This window comes from Pelobates fuscus, chromosome 6, assembly GCF_036172605.1.
Source record: "Pelobates fuscus isolate aPelFus1 chromosome 6, aPelFus1.pri, whole genome shotgun sequence".
In the NCBI taxonomy this organism is placed as follows: domain Eukaryota; kingdom Metazoa; phylum Chordata; class Amphibia; order Anura; family Pelobatidae; genus Pelobates; species Pelobates fuscus.
In genome coordinates this window covers 27,265,890-27,289,825 of record NC_086322.1, presented here as the reverse complement: position 1 = coordinate 27,289,825, position 23,936 = coordinate 27,265,890, and the positions used below count along the sequence as shown (strand labels likewise).

The 23,936-nt window shown below is 38.6% G+C and overlaps 1 protein-coding gene across 1 annotated transcript in view; it reads left to right on the top strand.

Annotated features, from left to right (window-relative positions):
• LOC134566025 (uncharacterized) overlaps positions 1 to 23,936 on the top strand; it is a 110,169-nt gene that overhangs the window by 69,578 nt on the left and 16,655 nt on the right. Inside the window, exons 4-6 of the mRNA XM_063425738.1 lie at positions 6,831 to 7,637; positions 11,933 to 12,051; positions 12,591 to 12,714. Coding sequence (XP_063281808.1) covers positions 6,831 to 7,637; positions 11,933 to 12,051; positions 12,591 to 12,714 — 1,050 coding nt within the window. The remainder of the gene's footprint in view (positions 1 to 6,830; positions 7,638 to 11,932; positions 12,052 to 12,590; positions 12,715 to 23,936) is intronic.

The following is a 23,936-nucleotide window of genomic DNA, read 5'->3' as shown; positions in this document are numbered from 1 at the left end:
TATTAGCTTAATACGCTAAACTTGGCAAATTGTCAGTGAATCAATATATATGTCTTAACTTCCGCTGCAGCCAGACATTTGGAATTACATATAATTCCCTCAGCTAATTATGATTCAGAAAGTTTTGAAATCCAGGTATATTTTTGCTTTTAGTAAAAATGTTACTTAAATGAGCATATTAACCAATCTGGTAGCATCTCTTGTTTGAAATGTTTTGGCTGGAATAATCCAATGGATGGTGTATGCGAGGTAAAAGTTTAAGGTTTGGAGAAGTAAAGTATTTTTTGCAGAGATTAAGAAAACATGGTTGTCTTAACATTTCTGAATTTTTCTAAGTACCATTCTCGCTAAGCAAAAGAGTTAGCAACAGTATTAGGAAAAGCGTGTCTGAGAATGTAGTATTTCCAAGAGTGTATATATTCAGGAGTGTGTTTAAGAAAGTGAATCAGAACCTGATTAGAGTAAGTATTCCCAAGAATGTGTTCAAGAATGTCTTCCCTGTTTCTTCTGTGTTCTTACTTTTTAGGAATTCTCTTATCTCTATTTTTCACGTTAACTTTTTGAAGTGACCAATGGAATCAAATGAGTGCACATTATTATAATGAGTGCTGACCTAATTCTAGTGGTCAATTTTATAGACATTGATCAGTAGGTAGCGTAGTTGTATCAAGATAATTTTCATCGCTATTTCCAATTCCAATTACAACTTTTTCAAAGAAATCCATGACGAAAATGACTTGGAAAATGCTTATCTTTATAGCCAATCAGTCATATATGGCTATCACATTTTAAAGGATTCTGGTAGATCTAACTAGACAACTAGTCACCATTTCGTGCCATCATTTAACTTGATAAATACCTGGGTACAGGTCGAAACATTGCGGATCCATTAAGACGTATCACAGTGAGTGCCTGAGATTTTTTCTTTGATGTATATTCTATGGGGTATGCTGACCCATACTCAGTTAGCACCCTGTGTTTTATGTGATTGAGTGCAACCCTCTTCACTGTTTTTGATCATTTAGGTGGTTGACATTATTCAACTTATGTCTTAAAATGGGGTCTTGTAGAATTCATTCTCTCAAACTTTTAGTTAATTACTGGTAATTAATTATATCAATTCTTTTCTAATTTTGGATTCCCAGTTATACAGTCCTATTGTATGGGGCTATGTGTGTCTGTGTTAATAACATGTCATAACATATAATGTACATATGTCTTTTTACACACATCTAACTAATGTTAGAGTTTCATTATAATGAGATCTATTCATTAGGATTCTATCTACGAATATATTCAAATTATCATTAGTAGTACTATTTTACATGTAATTGAATTTATATTAATATGGATTTTATTTTCATATTAGTTATATGGTATAGAGTGTGTGTGTGTATGTATGTATATATATATATATATATATATATATATATATATATATATATACATATACATACATACATACACACACTGCTTGTATTTAGCAACCTGACACATTCTCTCTTAAGAAATCAGTTTGCATTAACTGATCAGAGATAGGTATCTTCTTACACAGCATACTAGACCAACGTGTTAGGAAGGGAGGAGTGAAAGCTTATATATATATATATATATATATATATATTCAATTTATCATTAGTAGTACTATTTTACATGTAATTGAATTTATATTAATATGGATTTTATTTTCATATTAGTTATATGGTATAGAGTGTGTGTGTATGTATATGTATATGTATATGTGTGTGTGTGTGTGTGTATATATATATATATATATATATATATATATATATATATATAAGCTTTCACTCCTCCCTTCCTAACACGTTGGTCTAGTATGCTGTGTAAGAAGATACCTATCTCTGATCAGTTAATGCAAACTGATTTCTTAAGAGAGAATGTGTCAGGTTGCTAAATACAAGGTGGGTGATAACCCCTGATTATAATATTTGTAGTCTGAACAAGGAAACAAGAAAACAAAGGGAAAGTAAAAGAGGAAGAATTACATATTCCTCTCAAACCTAACCCCTCATAGGAAAAGGCAACCCATTAATAGATAAAAACATAACCTTTAATTAATTAAATAATTGATACATCTATAAAATACCAGAAATAGTATTAATAATAGCAGTGGCAAGGCTACTAGTATATGAAAATGAACAATAGGACTGAAAAGCTAGCAAGGAAAACAATGTAACCTCTATTTAGGTAACATGTAGCAAAAAGAATTGTGGTCAATAGGAGGGGATAGCCAATCTGCCAGCTTAGAAATAGGCAGGTACGTATCTGAAAATCTTTTATCTGAAGGGGAGAGAGTAGGGAACGACAGTAAGTAGAGGGAGGAACTAAGTCTTACTCATACTGTGCCTTTGAGGGCACCCCTTAAAAACATGTAAACCCCCCTTCTCTCCAAAAAAAAAATATAATGCCTATAGCTGAGTAAAGAAAAGATAGGTAGATCCCCAGATGTTTTAGAACTATGTCTTGCATGATGCCTCGCTATTCTAAAGCCTGTGAATGCATCATGGGAGTTGTAGTTCTACCTGTTCTTTTAGTCATAAAGGTTTATGAACAGTGTGGAAAGAGAGTTGGGCAGCATGTGTTTCTCTGACAGTTAAATATCAGTATCTGTGGGGGAGGGAAGGTAGAAATACACCGGGCTGGGAGAGAAGGAGTTTGCAGTAGAAATATAGAATATTCTGATTATGTTAATTAAAGAAAACTTTTATTTTTATTAACAGTTACATCACTACATAAAAAAGCTGAAACTTGACTCAATAGGGCAGAGGGGTAATTTCTTTAATGAATATGGAGAATTCCCATGTTATTATTCAGTAATAAACAGGATAAAAGTATATAATGAGTCCATATTTGTAAACATTGTGGGTAACTTCACTGAGTGGGCACCAGAGGGCGAGCAGCTCATCATTGATACGAAATTAATAAAATGGAGAACCAAAGAGAATCAAGTGAGATTTTTTTATTACCTTTTGTAGTCTTGTATTCATTTATACTATTAAAGATGTCTAATTAATATGAAAATTACTTCTAAGCTGCTACGATAAAAAAAATGGGACAACTGTGTTACTCACAAAGGACTTTACAAGTATAATGTTATTTGGATACATTTATTGTTGAATTTTTATTTGGTTGAGATAACATGTGAAGGCCTTCTCTTGTATGACCCTGTAGCCTATTACTGCCTTTTAACTAACCTCAGAATGACTAGGAATTGGCTGCCTCACAAACCCTGGTCTTTTGAGACAGTGAGACATAACATAGGGCAGTGATCTGTTTATCCTACACCTGACATAGAGAAGCTGTGTGGGGTAGGTCAGTATGTGCGTGTACTGGTGTGTGTATGGGTGTGGGAGAGTCAGTATGTGTGTGTGGGGATCAGTCTGTTTGTGTGGGTAGGGGGTTCAGATTCTGTGTGTGGGGGTCAGTTTGTGTGTATGGGTCAGTCTGTGTGGGGTGGGTCAGTCTGTGTGTGTATGGGTCAGTCTGTGTGTGTATAGGTGTGGGGGGTCAGTCTGTGTCTGTGGAGATCAGTCTGTCTGTGGGGTGGTTAGTTTGTGTGTATGTGTCAGTCTGTGTGTATGGGTGTGGGGGGTCAGTTTTTATGTGTGGGGATCAGTCTGTGTGTGGGGGTGGGAATTCAGTCTGTGTGTGTGTGGGTTAGTTTTTGTGTATGGGTCAGTCTGTGTGTGTATGGGTCAGTCTGTGTGTGGGAGGTCAGTCTGTGTGTGGGGGGCAGTCTGTGTGTGTGTATGGGTCAGACTGTGTGTGTGGGGGTCCATCTGTGTGTGTATTCATGGGTCAGTCTGTGTGTGGGGGGCAGTCTGTGTGTGGGGGTGGGGGTTCAGTCTGTGTGGGGTATGTCAGTCTGTGCATGTGGTTCAGTCTGTTTGTGGGGGGTCAGTCTGGGTGTGGGGGCGTCAGTCTGTGTATGTATTGTTCAGTCTGTGTGGGGGAGCAGTCTGTGTGGGATGGGTCAGTCTTTGTGTGTATGTGTCAGTCTGTGTGTGTATGGATGTGGGGGGTCAGTTTTTGTGTGTGGGGATCAGTCTTTGTGTGGGGGTGGGGATTCAGTCTGTGTGTGTGTGTGGGTTAGTTTTTGTGTATGGGTCAGTCTGTGTGTGTATATTGGTCAGTCTGTGTGTGGGGGTTAGTCTCTGTGTGTGTATGGGTCAGTCTGTGTGTGTGGTGGTCAGTCTGTGTATGTATTGTTCAGTCTGTGTGGGGGAGCAGTCTGTGTGGGATGGGTCAGTCTTTGTGTGTATGTGTCAGTCTGTGTGTGTATGGATGTGTGGGGATCAGTCTTTGTGTGGGGGTGGGGATTCAGTCTATGTGTGTGTGTGTGTGTGGGGGTTAGTTTTTGTGTATGGGTCAGTCTGTGTGTGTATATTGGTCAGTCTGTGTGTGGGGGGTCAGTCTGTGTGTGTGCATGGGTCAGTCTGTGTGCGGTGTGGTTAGTTTGTGTTTATGGGTTAGTCTGTGTGGGATGGGTCAGTCTTTGTGTGTATGTGTCAGTCTGTGTGTGTATGGGTGTGGGGAGGGGCAGTTTTTTGTGTGTGGGGGTTAGTTTTTGTGTATGGGTCAGTCTGTGTGTGTATGGGTCAGTCTGTGTGTGGGGGGGTCAGTCTGTGTGTTGGGGTGGGGGTTCAGTCTGTGTGTGTGTGTGCATGGGTCAGTCTGTGTGGGGTAGGTCAGTCTGTGCATGTGGTTCAGTCTGTTTGTGGGGGGTCAGTCTGGGTGTGGGGGGGTCAGCCTGTGTATGTATTGTTCAGTCTGTGTGGGGGAGCAGTCTGTGTGGGATGGGTCAGTCTTTGTGTGTATGTGTCAGTCTGTGTGTGTATGGATGTGGGGGGTCAGTTTTTGTGTGTGGGGATCAGTCTGTGTGTGGGGGTGGGGATTCAGTCTGTGTGTGTGTGGGTTAGTTTTTGTGTATGGGTCAGTCTGTGTGTATATGGGTCAGTCTGTGTGTGGGGGTTAGTCTGTGTGTGTGTATGGGTCAGTCTGTGTGTGGGGGTCAATATGTGTGTGGGGGGCAGTCTGTGTGTGTACTGGTCAGTCTGTGTGTGTATGGGTCAATCTGTGTGTGGGGTGTCAGTCTGTGTGTGGAGGTGGGGGTTCAGTCTGTGTGTGTGTGCATGGGTCAGTCTGTGTGTGGTAGGTCAGTATGTGCGTGTGGTTCAGTCTGTTTGTGGGGGGGGGGGTCAGTCTGTGTGTGGGGAGGGTCAGTCTGTGTATGTATGGTTCAGTCTGTGTGGGGGAGCAGTCTGTGTATGGGTCAGTCTGTGGGTTTGTATGGGTAAGTCTCTGTAAGTGCTTGAGCTCCAAGAGAGAGAACTCTCATCTTGTGACCTCCCCTGTACCCAATGGATAGGCAGCCTTCATAACCACCACAGATCTGTGCAACTCCCTCCCTGCAAGGTAAGATGAGGGGAATGGGAATATTCTTTTTTTTGTAAACAAGTATTAAAGAAAATGTGTAAAGCTCTTCCCTATCCCACTCTCTACACCCCCTGAACACAGTACACCCTCAAATACAGTGAACCCCCCATATACAGTACACTCCCACCAACAAAAATACACCATTGCATACACACACAGTGCACCCCTCACACACATCATCTCTTCACCCCATACACACTTCTTCCACACATTTCCACATACATTCACCCTCACACACTAACAACTACAGCTTCTTGATAAGTACACACAATGCAACCTCAATACACATATACTCACAATGCAGCCCCTAGATGCACATGCACACACTTTACAGGCCCTTTCAGCACACACACACACACATATTTTCTCACACTTACAAATTGTAGTGATGCTGGGGCTGGAGTCACATCAGGGAGTCACTAAACAGCGCGCAAGGGAGCAGAGAGGAACTGTAGGAAAAATACTGCTCACTCACGTGCCACCTCCATGCTCCCTGCGGTGGCTGGCTTTAATGTTTCCTGCACGGCTTAGCAAAGGGCCGACAAATGCCAGGCGCCAGGGTGAAATGTCTAGTCACCATGGTGACCTGGTACCTGGAATTTTTCAGATCCTGTGTGTGTGTGTGTGTGTGTATATATATATATATATATATATATATATATATATATATATATATATATACACACAGATAAAATTTATATCTTGTAATTATTTTTTTACAATTTATTGGACTAATAGTATGTGTAAGTTCCTGGTTCTCCAGTTTGTGTTATATACCTTTATAATGAAGAGATGAATATCCGGTGTTCTTGTTCCGTGACGTTATTACCAATCCTAGGTAGTATGTGTGGGGTCCAAGCCTCTATGTGGTAACGAGTATACATACCGGCGGACATACTTTTAACTGGAGCTGTTTTGAGCGGCATATATGTTGAAAGAAAGAAAAAGGACTTGTATTAACACTGTATATATAATACACAGACTGCTTATGTAGTGAATGGACCATATTATTAACATTTAACCTCCCCCCCCTTATCAGCAGGTTTAATAATGACGGGGTATAGTTTTAATGTCTAAGGAATTTTACAACAGACAGGATCCGACGTAAATGCACAGACGTAGAAACCTATGAGAACCAATTGTTAAGAATCCCCCCCCAAAATGTTTTGATAAAGAGTAGGAGGAACAAAAATTAGAACTATCAAGGATAGAAATAAAAAAGAAAGAAAGAGGTGTTAGAATATAAAATTAGGGACAACCCAACCACCAAATACATTCCATTTATTTGCAATTTTAATGTTAAAAATCACCACCGGGCAGACCGATTGTGTCAGCAAAAGAAGGGTTAATAGAGCCCATTGCTCAATTCATAGACTTTCACATCAACAGCAGCATAAGGAAGCTACCGACATGTTTACTGGACACCCAGCACTTCATTAGTCAGATAGAAAACATAGAGCTAACCAACACAGATACCATTCTAGCCACCATGGACGTCAAAAGCCTTTATACGATAATACCAAAGAAGGAAGGTATGGAAGCCATCAGTGAAATTTTACAGCAAGATGAAGCATACCAAGGTCCTCCGATTCCATACTTAATGGAATGGCTCGATATTGCTCTAACCTGCAACTACTTTAAATTCGAGGAGCACTTCTATCTACAGACCTCCGGTACGGCCATGGGGGCGGCCATGGCACCGGCATATGCCAATGGATTCATGTACTGGTTTGAAAATACGTACATTCTCCCTATATACCAACATCAGATAATTAAGTACTTAAGATATGTTGACGATATCTTCATGATCTGGAAAGGGACTACGACTACACTTGAGGAAATGGTGGAGAATATCAATAGTCTACCAATACCAGTAACGCTGACACTTAGTTGGCATAATACCAACATTGAATTTCTAGATGTCTCGATCTTTAAGGAAGAGGACCGGCTGGGGTTCACCCTATACAGAAAGGTGACTGACCGTAACACTCTCCTATCAGCTACCAGTTTCCATCCTCAACACATCAAGGACTCTTTACCCATATCACAGTTTCTAAGGGTGCTACGATTTAACAGCGACCCAAGTAAGTGTGAAGAGCAACTGCACGAAGTTCGTGACCGCTTCCTAGCAAGGGGATTCCATCCCAGAATATTGGATATTGCATTGGATAAAGCTCGAAGTAAATCCAAACAAGTTAAAACTACTAAATCCAACACCAAGGACAGACTGTTTCTTCCTTTAACTTACAACACCGCAACTGCATCACTCAAAAGATCTATATTTAAAAACTGGAACATACTCCACGCGGATCATAACCTTCCTAAAAAATTTAAACAGAGTCCTATGATCAGCTATAGACGGGGCCGAAATCTAAGGGACCTATTGGTTCGAAACGACCCTCGGCATTGCTATGCGAAACCACCGCTCATTCATAAAAAAGGCTGCTTCAAATGTAGCGGATGTGTTACCTGCAGCCATATGCTTACGGGATCAACATTCGCTCATCCCCACAGTGGCAAAAGAATGGCAATCAAACACTATATTACGTGCATGACCACACATGTCATATATATGATCACATGCCCCTGTGGACTCTCGTATGTTGGCAAAACCGATATGACTTTGAGGGACCGGATCAGGGGACACCGGTCAGGAATAATGACGGCATTTAGAGATAAACGAACCGAAAAACCCGTTGCCAAACATTTCCTAGCTAACAACCACCATCTACCCTTACTACGATTCATCGCCATTGACCACGTCCCGGTACAACCGAGAGGAGGTGACAGATCCAAGCTACTTCTGCAACGCGAGGCCTACTGGATTCATCATCTTAACACAGTGACTCCGAATGGACTGAATGAACACCTTGCATTGTCTATGTTCCTTTGAAACAGAACCTTCATTGCTATAATCTATATTATGTTTACACATTATAGTATACAGTACGATAAAAATCATTGCTGCAACCTTATAGTACAGTGCCCACTTGTTAAACAAGCGATATTACCCACTCCTCATTGTATGGAACTACCTATTAGTCCATAAAGAAAAGATCACACCCAATTTTCCTCTTGCCATTAACACCTTAATTAGTAGAACTTGATTCTCATTAGGTATATATATTTATAAATGGAGTCTAATGTGTATAGGCAATACACGCCCCTAACGCAGTGGGCCAGTTTAGATAGTCAGGGAGAGGATCAGACATAAATTTATTTATTAATTTGTTTATGTACCAATTTCTTTATCGATTAATTTTTTATGTAGATATATCTCTATCCGTGTATATATATGAGAAGACTAATATCTAGTTATCCACCTTTTCCCCAGCTCAATACCTGCAGTTTGGCATAGCAACTAAGACTAACTCATATACCCCTTCTGGGGCAGCTAGTAGAAAGCCAATATACCTCATAGGGGTAGATGATACAATAATACTTACTATTTTATTGTTTGCCATATGGTCCAGCCCCGCTCCCAACCTCTTATGTGTAGATTTGTACACGGTTTACGCACTGTAAGTTTTTCTATGTACTTTTTTCACATATTCACGGCACTTTATTTCAATACACACATTGATGCACATTAGGGGATTTTCATGAAAGGGGCTTAAGGGCTTCATGTATACAATCTGGCAGGCTGTTGTAGCCTCTGTATTTTCAATTTGCCCTGTCCGGGCGTTTGTTTTTAACTTTTGGACGTAGTTACTCGGTGACCACGCCATTTACGTAACATTTAACACAATTTTCACTCTTTTGACGTAAACACCTAGCAACTACGCTATTTACGCAATACGTAACACGTCATACGCACACTATCACGTGGTGGTTCCTCACTTCCGGGTTTCAGTCTACAGGCTGTCCGATCATCCTAATTGGTAAGTTCCACATATGTTTATGTATAAATTGTCAATACTTTATGTTTTGCACTGTGATCTTGATAAAGACCCAGCAGGGTCGAAACGTTGATTTGCTGTACCACAGCGTTGTATTCCTTTTGAATGCAATAAATACTTTTTGCACAATTTACAAGACCTAGTGTGCTCCCTTTACTACCTTTGGATATATATATATATATATATATATATATATATATATATATATATATATACACACAGATAAAATTTATATCTTGTAATTATTTTTTTACAATTTATTGGACTAATAGTATGTGTAAGTTCCTGGTTCTCCAGTTTGTGTTATATACCTTTATAATGAAGAGATGAATATCCGGTGTTCTTGTTCCGTGACGTTATTACCAATCCTAGGTAGTATGTGTGGGGTCCAAGCCTCTATGTGGTAACGAGTATACATACCGGCGGACATACTTTTAACTGGAGCTGTTTTGAGCGGCATATATGTTGAAAGAAAGAAAAAGGACTTGTATTAACACTGTATATATAATACACAGACTGCTTATGTAGTGAATGGACCATATTATTAACATTTAACCTCCCCCCCCTTATCAGCAGGTTTAATAATGACGGGGTATAGTTTTAATGTCTAAGGAATTTTACAACAGACAGGATCCGACGTAAATGCACAGACGTAGAAACCTATGAGAACCAATTGTTAAGAATCCCCCCCCAAAATGTTTTGATAAAGAGTAGGAGGAACAAAAATTAGAACTATCAAGGATAGAAATAAAAAAGAAAGAAAGAGGTGTTAGAATATAAAATTAGGGACAACCCAACCACCAAATACATTCCATTTATTTGCAATTTTAATGTTAAAAATCACCAAGTACGTAAGATCATAACTAAATATTGGCCCATTTTAATGCAAGATCCCCTGTTAAACTTTTTACCTAGATGTATTCATAGAAAAGTTAAAAATCTTAATTGCTCCTTGGTTAATAGTTATATTAAGGACAAAAATAATCCCTAACAATTTTTAACAATTAAAAAGGTTTTTATGACTGTGGACAGTGCACAGCCTCTAAAAAATCTGGGAATGCTAACTATCACCAATGTAAATACAATGGAGGGAAAGTCAATACTCAAAAAATATTTTATTACCTGTTATTCCAAAAATGTAATTTACCTTTTAAATTGCCCCTGTAGGCCGTACTATTAGGCCTCTACATGTTAGGATCGGAGAACATATCCAAAATATACAGAAAGGATTTGACAATCATAGTGTCTCTAGCCATTTTAAACAATTTCATAATCAGTATCCAAAAGGTCTATTTTTTATGGGCTTGAAAAAGGTGGAAGAGAACTGGAGAGGAGGAGATTTTATTCAAAGAATGGGAAAAATCGAGATGGAGTGGATTTTTAATATGAACACCCTTATTCCACATGGATTGAACATGGATTTTGAATTATTTAATTTTTTATAAAACATATTTATAATTTTATTTATTTATCTTTTTTGGTTATTTTTAATCCAATCCATATTTTTATTTTCTTTGAAAAAAGTTTTAAGTTGGTTCTTATTAGAAGATTCCCTATCATTTGTAATAATTTTAATATTTTTGTAAATATACACTAAACAAAATTATAAATGCGATACTTTTGTTTTTTCCCCCATTTTTCATGAACTGAACTCAAAGATCTAAGGTTATTTCTATGTACACAAAAGGCCTATTTCTCTCAAATATTAATCACAAATCTGTCTAAATCTGTTTTAGTGAGCACTTCTCCATTGCTGAGATAATCCATCCACCTCACAGGTGTTTAATATCAAGCACTCTAAAATGTCTATATCTTCCTTGGTAGGATCGAGGTAATCAAATTAATCTCCTCCCCCAACTCTTGTATTTATTCCAGACAATTTCCATTACTATCCTGTGAGCATTCTTTAACTCCCTGAGTTCAGCTCTGGGAGGGTATTTATGGGGGGGGAGATCACACCTGAAATTTCACTAACTGATCCAACCCAAGATGAGATGGGGTTGCCGTGCCAGATATTTACTTGTATTATACGGAATGCCACTAACCGAGAGTGGTGGAGTGGATTAAGCAGGATGTCTCTAAGTTATGGAAGCTGGCTGAAGAGGCTGAAGTGGGAAGGCCACTGGCAGTAATTCCATGGCTGTAAAGAACATGGTGCATGGGCTTGGCAGGGTGGGGGAACCCTGTACATTCAGGTCACTATGAGAATTTGGTACTCGACTGTGATGAGATGCCAAATCTCATCATTCCCCTCTCTGTTGCTTCCCCTGACCACAATGATAAATCTCACCTGGGGATAGACCCCAGAGTGCTACATACTCTGGGATTAGACCCAACACCAAGATTTTGGCACATACGCACTTATTCCAGATTACAAAAGTTGACCTGCTGAGTAAAGAGACTCTCTCATTTACTTAGATATTTATGTACAGACAACTACAAAACTACGTTCCCACATAACCCCTGACAGAGCAATTTTTACAAGACTTATTTTCATTTAGGTTAACATTTTAGAGCCTGTTCCTCTTGTTCTTGTGGTTTACTGTATTTTATGCTCCAAATGCAAACTTCTTCAGTGACACCCCCCTTCATGGGAAAGTGGGAAGATCTTATAGGTGAAAAGTTGCTATCTCACACACGACTGCTCAGTGTCCAGAAAGGCACAGGAGACATCACTCAAACTGTTAATGTGTTGGTACCATGCAGTTACATGCAGATCATTGATCCCACACATGCAGATCTGGAGATGCAAGAGGGAGAGAGAAACAGTGTTCCATTTATGATCAGAATGCCTGACGATTCATCCATTCTGGAAAAAAGATGCATGACATGTTAAAGCCCATGTATAGTCCAGCCCCAGTGTTACTACACCACACTACTACTCCAAGAACACAGTATAAGAAATCTTTATGGTGTGTTAATTTCAGTGTTCACCACTCCTTTCTACCTTGCCTTCATTTTAAACTATGATTCAAGTCTAGGAGAAGCTTTGCAAGGCTAGTATTTATGTCCTCTTACATTTTGTTTATATATCAATTTATTATTTAAAATAGGTACTGTCTTTATTTCCTGGAGGTGTCCCCTCCCAGTCCGTGAGAGGTGTGCATTTTTTTACTTTCTTAAATATGAACCCATAACATTTTCAAATGAGTGTAAAATCTATAAATCTAAATTTGAGTGCCATGGATTAAGGGTCTTATATTTATTCCACATTTTACTTTTTATCTACTTTAGATTCCAAAATCTATATGTTCTGAAAAATGTTTACCTGGAACCAGAAAAGTCCTGAGACAAGAAATACAAACCTGCTGCTACGACTGTATTTTGTGTTCAGATGGAGAAATAACCAATAGAACTGGTATAATAAAATAAAAAAAAATATTACAGCAGCATCATTTAAATGTGCACTTTTGTACTTAACACTCCCACTACCAAGTGGTTTGCAAACAAAAGCCTCCTTGAGCATCCAAGTATTATGGGTATCCTGGAAAGTAAATGTCAAATGTATTTTCCATTTAGGTGCACATGCAAGCCATATTGCCTCTTTGGATACATACATATTCACTAATATACACACATGCACCGACACACACATTGATAGACATAGAAACATATATACAGTTGCAAGAAAAAGTATGTGAACCCTTTGGAATTATTATTATTATTATTATATTATTTATAGAGCGCCGTCAAATTCCGCAGCACTTTACAATGTGTGGACGAACATACATGTAGTTGTAACCAGACAAGTTGGACACACAGGAACAGAGGGGTTGAGGGCCCTGCTCAATTAGCTTACATGCTAGAGGGAGTGGGGTAAAATGACACAAAAGGTAAGGAAAGTATTCGACTAGTGACAGTTGCAGAAGAGAAATCAGTAGGGAGCTATTAAGAGTTTAATTGATACGCTTTTATGAAGAAGTGGGTTTTTAATGATTTTTTGAAGGAGTGGAGACTGGGTGAGCATCTAACGGAGGAGGGAAGTGAGTTCCACAGGAACGGTGCAGCCCTCGAGAAGTCTTGAAGGCGAGCATCAGAGGTGGGAGTACGGACAGAAGATAGACGTAAGTCTTCAGCAGATCGTAAGGGCCTAGACGGGACATACTTGTGTATAAGGGAGGATAGATAGGTGGGAGCAGCATTATGTAGACATTTGAAAGCAAGAACCAGAATTTTAAATTGAGCTCTATATTTTATAGGAAGCCAATGTAGGGACTGACAGAAGGGTGAGGCATGGGAGGTGCGGGCAGACAGGAAGATGAGCCTCGCCGCCGCATTCATTATGGACTGTAACGGTGCAAGTTGGGAGCACGTAAGACCACTGAGAAGTGGATTACAGTAGTCAAGGCGAGAAAGGACAGTGGAATGGACCAACACCTTAGTCGCATCTGGCGGTAAGTAGGGGCGGCTGCGCGAAATGTTTTTGAGATGACAAGATTTGGCGATAGATTGAACATGAGGCTTGAAGGAGAGGTCGGAGTCAAAGAGAACACCTAGGCAGCGAGCCTGCGTGGTGGAGCTGATGGTAGCACCGTTGACTTGGAGGGAGACAGACACAGGAGTAACAACACTTGAGGGAGGAAACACCAGAATTTCAGTTTTGGTCAAGTTTAGTTTAAGGATGTGGGCAGCCATCCAGTTAGAAATAGCAGAGAGGCAGTCAGAGACACTAGTCAAGTTGGACGGGGAGAGATCAGTAGAGGACAGGTAGATTTGCGTGTCATCTGCATAGAAATGATATTGGAAGCCAAAGGAGCTAATGAGTTTACCAAGGGAGGCAGTATAGATGGAGAACAGTAGGGGACCAAGGACTGAACCTTGCAGGACACCAACAGAGAGGAGTTGGGGAGAAGAAGCAGAGCCAGAGAAAGAAACACTGAAAGAGCGCTGGGAGAGGTGGGAGGAGCACCAAGAGAGAGCAATATCTCATAGACCGATATTGCGGAGGATGAGAAGAAGCTGTTGATGATCACCAGTGTCAAAAGTCGCAAACAGGTCAAGGAGAATTAGGATAGAGCAGTGACCGCGAGATTTTGCAGCGAGTAGTTACTTGGATACTTTGGTCAGTGCCGTTACCACAGAGTGCTTAGCGTGGAAACTAGATTGAAGCGGGTCTAGCAGAGAGTTGGACTTGAGGAAGTCTGTCAATCTCTCATGCACAATTCTTTCAAGGATCTTGAATGCAAAAGGCAGGCGAGATAGGATGATAGTTGGATGGGGAGTTAGGGTCAAGATTGGGCTTCTTTAGAATTGGGGTTACAGTTGCATGTTTGAAGGGCGATAGAAATATACCAGAGGAGAGAGAGAGATTGAGAATTTTAGTGAGAGGTAGAGCGAGATAGGATGATAGTTGGATGGGGAGTTAGGGTCAAGATTGGGTTTCTTTAGAATTGGGGTTACAGTTGCATGTTTGAAGGGCGATGGAAATATACCAGAGGAGAGAGAGAGATTGAGAATTTTAGTGAGAGGTAGAGAAAGAAGAAGGCAGAGTACGGATGAGATGCGAGGGAATTGGATCAAGGGAGCAGGTTTTGGGGTGCGAGGACTGGAGCAGAGCAGAAAACTCTTCCAATGTAGCGGGTGCGAATTAACATAGAACAGCAGAGGGAGTGAAGTTAGGGGAAAATAGAAACTCTTCCTCTGTAAACTCACATGTAACAAAGGACTCATTTGTCCTTTGTTTATAACTGAGGACCATTTCCTTCATTTTTATCTGTAAATACTGAACACAAATATTCATTGAGGCAGTCAGCTAGACTTTTATCCTCTTCTATATACCTTCCTTCTTTTGTTTTTAATTTAACTAATCTTTTTTTTTACTTTCATTTTCTCATTTATGTATCTAAAAAATGTTTTGTCCCCTTTTTTACTAACTATGCTATTTTCTCTTTTGCGTGGGATTTGGAAGCTCCTATAACTTACTTAACCTCTTTCTGCCTATTCTTATAGATCTCTCTATCTTCCTCACTCTGGGTTTTTTGTTATAATTATTGAATGCTAACTTTTTTAATTTTTTACTATTTTGGCCACTTCTGTGGAGTACCACAGTGGTTTCTTTATTTTTTTACTTTTACTGACAATTATTTATGTTTTTGTTACATAAATCTTTATTCGATTTTCCAATATACAAGAACATTATAAAACATACATACAGTTAGTAAACATACAATTGAAATGTAACAAATCCATTATTGTCATATTGCAAACAACATTCTACAAATGTAGGAGAAATACAGGACTGGTACCGGAATATTCTTATCTTACATATTTTATCTTTACTGCTATATACTCTAAAGTACATATATTATTCAGCATAACATAGATGTCTTTATCAGATCCAAACATTTTTGTATTGCCAATTGGTTCACACACTGAGTGTAACATATTTCAGATGACTGTTTCCAGTTCCTTGCAATTAAATTTTTACAGCTATAAAGCTGTGGGTGACCGAAAAATATTGCAGTGATGTCAATTATGGCCAACCCAAATGCAATAATGCTGTTACTGGTGTTCGGTCAATTCTAATCTTATCACACACATATAGAAATCTAAAAATGTGAGCCCATAGTTTTTTTATTTTTTCACAATTCCACCATCATGCAGATAACTTCCTACAATGTTCTTACATCTCCAACACATATCTGACTTGCTAGCATTTTTTTTTTGTCTTGTTGGCACTAAATAGCATCTGTTACACACTTTAAAGTGTGTCTCAAACAGTATTATATTTTGTATATTTTTCTTAGTTCTAACTAGATTTTTACCCCAGACACAAATATCAATATCAATATTGCATTTGCTTTCCCATTTTCTAAACTGTTTTGGCAAAATAATTTTAGACATAGATCTTGTTAACGCGTAACACTTAGATAATATTTTTATTGATTTTCCTTTTTCAAAGCTTTGTTTTATATATATTTAACTTTGACTTCTCCCTTCGTCTAAGTTTTTAAACAACAGTGATTTAACTCTCAGATAATAGAACACTTTGGATGCAGGCAGGCTATATTCTTGGACTAAAATAGCAAATGTTTTCATTTTTCCCTACATTATTATATAATTTATAATTTTAATGTTCCTTTCTCTCCATAAATCTAGTTTTAAATAATCTATTAAGAATTTCAGGATTTCTAATTCCATAAATCCATATAGCTTGCCTATATTTTTTTATATTCTTTCTTATTTTATAACAAGAAGAGCAAATATGAGTTAAAATTAAATTTTTATTTTCTTTCATTGCCAAAGGTATTTTATTCTGCCAAATTAACTTATTTAAGTCTTTCATATTTGACACTTGAGTTTCTAGAATGAACCGTCCTGTTTCTCTTACATCTTTTTTAGTTAGTATCTGAGTGTGGTATAGTATGCTGGCTTCGTAATGTTTTATAATATTGGGGAAATGCATACCTCCTTGCCCCAAGGAGTAGTCTATTGTTCTTGATTAAAACGAGGTATTTTCCCTCTCCAAACACAATTTCTAAACATTCTCTGTATAATCTCTAACCAGCTAGTGGAGATTTTTAATGGTATCATTTTAAAAAATAAGTCCATCTAAGGACCATATAGGCATTTACAATATTAATGCTTCCCAGCCAGCTCAGTAGCAAAGTGTTCCACTTTTTTAGAGTCATCCCTGTAGATTTCATCAGCTTTAAAAAAAATAATCTCTGTTAGTCTATCTAAGTTATCCGACATCAATATACCCAAATAATCAAAGCTTCCCTTGGCCTCTTTAACCCTTTCAGGACTGAGGATGGTTCAGGACCGTCATCGGCATTTTTGCATTGCCGACCGGTGACAGTCCTGAACCGTCCTAATGGTCCAATGTACTTACCCGACCGACGTCGTTCCGCCGGCGGCGATCGGCGTTGCTCCCGGTGTGGGGAGACTGCCTGCAGCCCAGACAGTCTCCCCATGGCGGATTAGGACCCCTGTGGCCATGTGATCGCTCAACAGAGTGGTCACATGGTCACAATAGGTGTCCTAGTGTCTGCCTGCAGGGGGACTGATTGTGCTGACAGGCAGTCTCCCTGCTAGTGTAAAATCATAAAAAAAATTAAAGTTAATAAAAAAATATACATATATATATGTGTATATATATGTGTATATATATATATATATATATATATATATATATATATATATATATATATATATATATAGACATATATTATGTCTATATAATATGTCTACATATAACATGTATAATGTCATACTAAGTGTATGTTTATATTAATATGTACATATATTAATAAAAAATACACTTATAATTACACTACACATGTATATATATAATAACTATATATTGTATATAAATATTATTATAAAATACAAATAATAAGTAATTTAAATTAAATAAAATCATGTAAAAATAATAGCAATTTAAGAAAAAAAAAAAATATATATATATATATGAAATGTTATTCTAACTGTATTTTTGACTGTATTTTGATAGTAATATATATATATATTTATATCAAAATACACTTAGAATGAAATTGTATATATATCTATCTATCTATATATATATATATAAATAAATAAAAATAATACGAAATATACATATGTCCATATACAAAATTACATAAATAATTATATAAATATACACGTAGACTTCAATATATAAGAATATGCATATATATTTAAATTATACGTGCGTGTTTATGTAATATTTTTACATAATTAAGTAATTTTATTGATTGCAATTTGAGGGACCTGCCTGCCAACCCAGCCCGAAAGTCCAGAGAATTTAATTTGCTAGCACTATATTTTACCCTGAAACTTTCTATGACACCATAAAACCTGTACATGGGGGGTACTGTTTTACTCGGGAGACTTCTCTGAACACAAATATTAGTGATTCAAAACAGTAAAACATATCACAGCGATGATATTGTCAGTGAAAGTGACTTTTTTTGCATTTTTCACACACAAACAGTACTTTTACTGATGATATCATCAGCTGTGATACGTTTTCCTGTTTTGAAACACTAATATTTGTGTTCAGCAAAGTCTCCCGAGTATAACAGTACCCCCCATGTACAGGTTTTATAGCGTTTTTTCAAGTTACAGGGTCAAATATATGGATCAATTATTTTTACATTGAAAAAGGCCAGGTTGGTTACGTTGCCCTTGAGAGCATATGGTAGCCCAGGAATGAGAATTGCCCCCATGATGGCATACCATTTGCAAAAGAAGACAACCCAAAGTATTGCAAATGGGGTATGTCCAGTCTTTTTTAGTAGCCACTTAGTCACAAACACTGGCCAAAATTGGCGTTCAATTTAGTTTTTTATACTTTTTTCACACACAAACAAATATGAATGCTAACTTTGGCCAGTGTTTTCGACTAAGTGGCTACTAAAAAAGACTGGACATACCCCATATTGAATACCCTGGGTTGTCTACTTTAAAAAAAATATATATATACATGTGTTATTCAGAGATTTAAGACAGATAATAGTGTTACAATGCTACTATTGATACATTTTAAAAATGTATGTTTTGAAACCGCAATATCCTACTTGTACCTATAGCCCTATAACTTGCAAAAAAAAAAGCACGTAAACACTGGGTATTTTTAAACTCAGGACAAAATTTTGAATCTATTTAGCAGTTTTTTTCATTCGCTTTTGTAGATGAGTAAAAGATTTTTCAAGTAAAAGTAAAAAAACATGTATTTATTTCAATTTTTCATCATATTTTTTTATTTTTGTTAAATTAAATTACATGACATTATATAAATAATGGTATGTAAAGAAAGCCACTTTTGTCCTGAAACAAACAATATATAATTTGTATGGGAACAGTAAATGAGAGAGCGGAAAATTACAGCTAAACACAAACACCACAAAAGTGTAAAAAGAGGCCTGGTCGCAAACGTACAACATTGCAAAAACACTCCAGTCCTTAAGGGGTTAAAGCCATATTAATCTAAGATTTGTTTTTTTCTATCCCCTTCACAATTTTTAAACATAACAGATTTATCTATGTTGCTCTTGTAATTGGATATTTTGCTATATTGCGTTCTCTCATTTATGAAATGGGCAATGGAAGCATTTGGATCAGTCAGTGTCATTATAGTGTCATCCGCATATATACACAGTTTCAATTCCCTGATGGTTGTTGTCAAACCGTCTGGACCGGGAGTTTTGAAGTTTACTAGTTTTTCGATAGCTCAATTAAATTCTGCTTTAGTGAGGGTACGTTTAGAGAATTATTTGGTTCCAATGTAATTTAGGGACGTTTATATCTTTTAGATAGTTTTGATTTGAATTTCTTTAGGTTGTTTTGGGATGTTATATAATTCTTCATAATAAGTTTGAACATTTTTTGATATAGTCTCTGGATTTCTGTATGTTGTTTGATCTTTTTTAATACTTACTGTCCTATTATTCCCTGTTTTCCTCTTAAGTTTGTTAGCTAACCATTTTGTTATTTTATTTTTGTCATCATAGAAATTCATTTTCATTTTCTCTAAATTTTTATTGATCCATTCCATTTCTATTTTATTTATTTTATTTTAAATCTCCTCTAATTGTTTTGTCGTTTCATTAGTTAAGTATTTTTTTATGTTTTTGGGTAGCTTATAATACTCTATATATAATTTTTCCCTCAAGGTGCCTTTTTCTCTTTGGATTTTACTTTTAAGTTTTATCAAATACCCTCTCACTATGGCATTAAAGGCACACCAGATGGTTGCATACGACAATCCTTCCGTTTTGTTTTCAATAAAGTACAGTTCTATTAGATTTCTAATTTGGTTTTGGTCTACTATATTAGACAAGATATTATCATCCAGGCGCCACGTAGTAAAAGGTTTATATTTTCTCATTTCCTTTATATCAAACAAGTTATAACTACGGTCCGCCCATGGATTATCCTCTATTGTAATTTTCTGCGTTTGTTCAACTAAACTATTCTTGCCGAAAATCAAATCGATTCTAGACAATGATTGATGTACTCTAGAGTGGTGTGTATATTCTTTTTCTTTCACATGAAATACATATATCGCCATATATCCATTAAGTTATTTTCTTGCATTATATTTCTTAAGGTATTGGATTGTTTTTTTAATTGCTTACTAATTTTTGTTTTTATTTATATCGTGCATGAGGGTGACATTTAGATGCGCAAAACCACAACGATTGTTGCACACTGATCATAAAACATAGGATTACAAACATGTGGTGATAGATGCTAGGCACATTTTAGTTTCATAGATGAATAACTAGTAGATACATTCTGGTCCAGGCATGCAGTATCATTGTCAGGATCGGGACAGGGATCCAACACGCAGAGTACAAACAGGTGGTAGGTACGTATACCGGACCTTAGAATGGCCGGACTTAACGTAAGGAGTAAGTAGAGAATGGTCTAGGAACAAGCCGAGGTCGAGGGAACGAGAGGACAGGTAAGCGAGAGACAAGCCGAGTCAAAGGGTAACAGAGATAAACAGGGTAGTACAAACAAGCCGGGTCAGAACCAAAGAGACAACAGAGAATACAAGAGCACTGAGTGACTAGACAGGCTAGAACCACGACAGGGCAATGAGCAGATGCCGAAAGCCTTACTTTATACCTTGATTCTAGAGGGTAATCACGCCCCCGACGAGTCCTGATTAGTGCTCGGGACTTGACTGACAGGTCGACCCGGGTTGGCGTCATCACGTCGACTACTGAGCGTCGCGTCATATAAGGAAGTGGATCCCTCGCGGTTGGCTTGTAAATGGCCGAGAGGGCCGCGAGGAACGGAAGAAACAACCCCTCTGGGAGGATAAACGTCTAAGTCTCTCACCTCCTCTGAGGTAGAGACTACAGGTACCCTGACAGTACCCCCCCTCTCAGAAACGCCCACCGGGCGGAAGGAACCGGGACGAGATGGAAAACGGGAGTGAAAAGCCCTGCGGAGGCGAGGAGCATGTACATCCTCCTGAGGTACCCAAGTCCTCTCCTCAGGACCATATCCCTTCCAGTCAATAAGATATTGTAACTTCCCCCGGGAGATTCGAGAATCGATGATGGAGTTGATTTCATACTCCTCCTGACCCTCAACCTGAACAGAGCGAGGAGAGGATATAGTGGAGGAAAATCTGTTACAGACTAGCGGTTTCAGTAAGGAAACATGAAAGGAGTTAGGAATGCGTAAGGCAGCTGGAAGAGCTAGGCGATACGCAACTGGGTTAATTCGAGTCAGAACCCTGTAAGGGCCAATGTAACGGGGAGCGAATTTCATAGAAGGAACCTTTAAACGAATGTTTCTTGTACTCAACCATACCCTATCACATGGAACAAAAACCGGAGCCGCCCTTCTGTGCTTATCAGCGTGTTTCTTGAACAACATGGAATTATGTAGGAGAATTTGTTGAGTCTGATCCCACAACTTCCTCAAATTGGCAACATGAACATCAACCGACGGTACCCCTTGGGAAGGAGAGACCGAGGGAAGAATGGTAGGATGAAAGCCATAATTCATGAAAAAGGGGCTGGAACGAGTAGAATCACAAACGAGATTATTGTGTGCAAACTCCGCCCAAGGAATCAAACCGACCCAATCGTCCTGGTGTTCAGAAACAAAACAACGCAAATATTGTTCAATCTTTTGATTGGTACGTTCAGCAGCTCCGTTAGACTGAGGGTGATAGGCAGAAGAAAAATTCAATTTGATGCCTAGTTGAGAACAGAAGGATCTCCAAAAACGTGAAACAAATTGGGAACCTCTATCGGAAACAATTTCGGAAGGTATCCCATGTAAGCGAAAAATCTCTCTCGCGAATATCTCCGCCAATTCAGGAGAAGTCGGGAGTTTAGTTAAGGGCACGAAATGAGCCATCTTAGTAAACCTATCAACCACCGTGAGGATAACAGTCTGTTTTTTAGAAACAGGCAAATCTACAATGAAGTCCATAGCCAAACAGGACCATGGTCTCTCTGGAATGTTCAAGGGATGTAACAAACCACATGGAAGCGTATGAGGTTGCTTAGTCTTCATACAGACCTCACATGCTCCGATGAAATCCCTAATATCCTTCCGTAAAGAAGGCCACCAGAAATCTTTAGAGATCAAGGAACATGTCTTGCGAATACCCGGGTTGCCCAGCCGCCTTACTGTTGTGAAAACACTGTAAGACTTCCAGTTGGAGTTCAGGGGGAACGAAATGCCTTGCCCCAGGAGTCTGTCTAGGCGCCAGATGCTGCAACTTCATGATCTGAACAAGCAATGGGGAGTGAATCTTGAGACTCGTGTTGGCGATAATATTGCACCTGGGTACTATAGAAGACAAAACCGGCTCAGATATCGCAGAAGGTTCATATTGGCGAGACAAAGCATCGGCTTTAGAATTCTTAGAACCAGGTCTATAAGTGAGCACGTAATTGAAATGCGTGAGGAATAAAGACCAACGAGCTTGCCTGGAGGACAAGCACTTGGCCTCCCCAATATAGGACAAGTTCTTGTGGTCTGTCAAAATAGTAACAGGATGTAAGGTGCCCTCCAATAAATGTCTCCACTCCTTTAAAGCCATGATAACTGCTAGTAGTTCCCTGTCACCAATGTCATATCTGCTCTCAGGACCTGATAGTTTCTTGGAAAAAAAAACACATGGATGTAAGGGCTTATCCACACCTAACCTTTGGGACAGGATAGCACCTATACCTGTCTCTGAGGCGTCTACCTCGAGTAGGAAAGGCAGAGTCGTATCAGGGTGAACTAAAATTGGTGCAGAAGCAAACAGTTCCTTGAGTGTTTTGAAGGCAAGAAGGGCTTCAGTAGACCAGTTCTTAGTGTCAGCCCCCTGTCTGGTCATATTGGTAATAGGAGCTATAATTGTAGAGTATCCCTTAATGAAGTGCCTATAATAGTTGGAGAATCCAATAAACCTCGGAATGGCCTTGAGACCCCTGGGTAAAGGCCAATCTAAAATGAACATGAAAGGAGCTTATCCGGGTCCATCTTAAACCCTTCCCCAGAAATCACATAACCAAGAAAGTTTATCTGGGATTGGTCAAAGCTGCATTTCTCCAATTTGCAGTACAGGCCATGTTGAAGAAGCTTGCGCAATACCCTTCTGACTTGTCTGTGGTGAGTCTCAATCTCTCTAGAGTGTATAAGTATATCATCCAGATATACAATAACGCAGTCATGTTGAAATTCCCTAAGAACTTCATTGATCAGGTCCTGAAATACTGCCGGTGCATTACAGAGACCAAAAGGCATTACTGTGTATTCATAGTGTCCATAACGGGTATTGAACGCCGTCATCCACTCGTGTCCCTGCTGAATTCTCACCAAGTTATACGCCCCTCTGAGATCTAACTTGGTGAAAATCTTGGAGCCTTTTAGACGATCAAAGAGCTCGGTAATCAAAGGAATTGGGTAGGCATTTATAATGGTTATTTTGTTCAAACCTCGATAATCAATGCAAGGTCTTAGTGTACCATCCTTCTTCTTAACAAAAAAAAAACCCAGCCCCGGCAGGAGAGGACGATCTCCTATTGAATCCTTTCTCAAGGTTCTCACGAATATACTCCTCTAAGACTAAGTTCTCTTTAGTGGACAAAGGACATTACCCCTGGGAGGCAT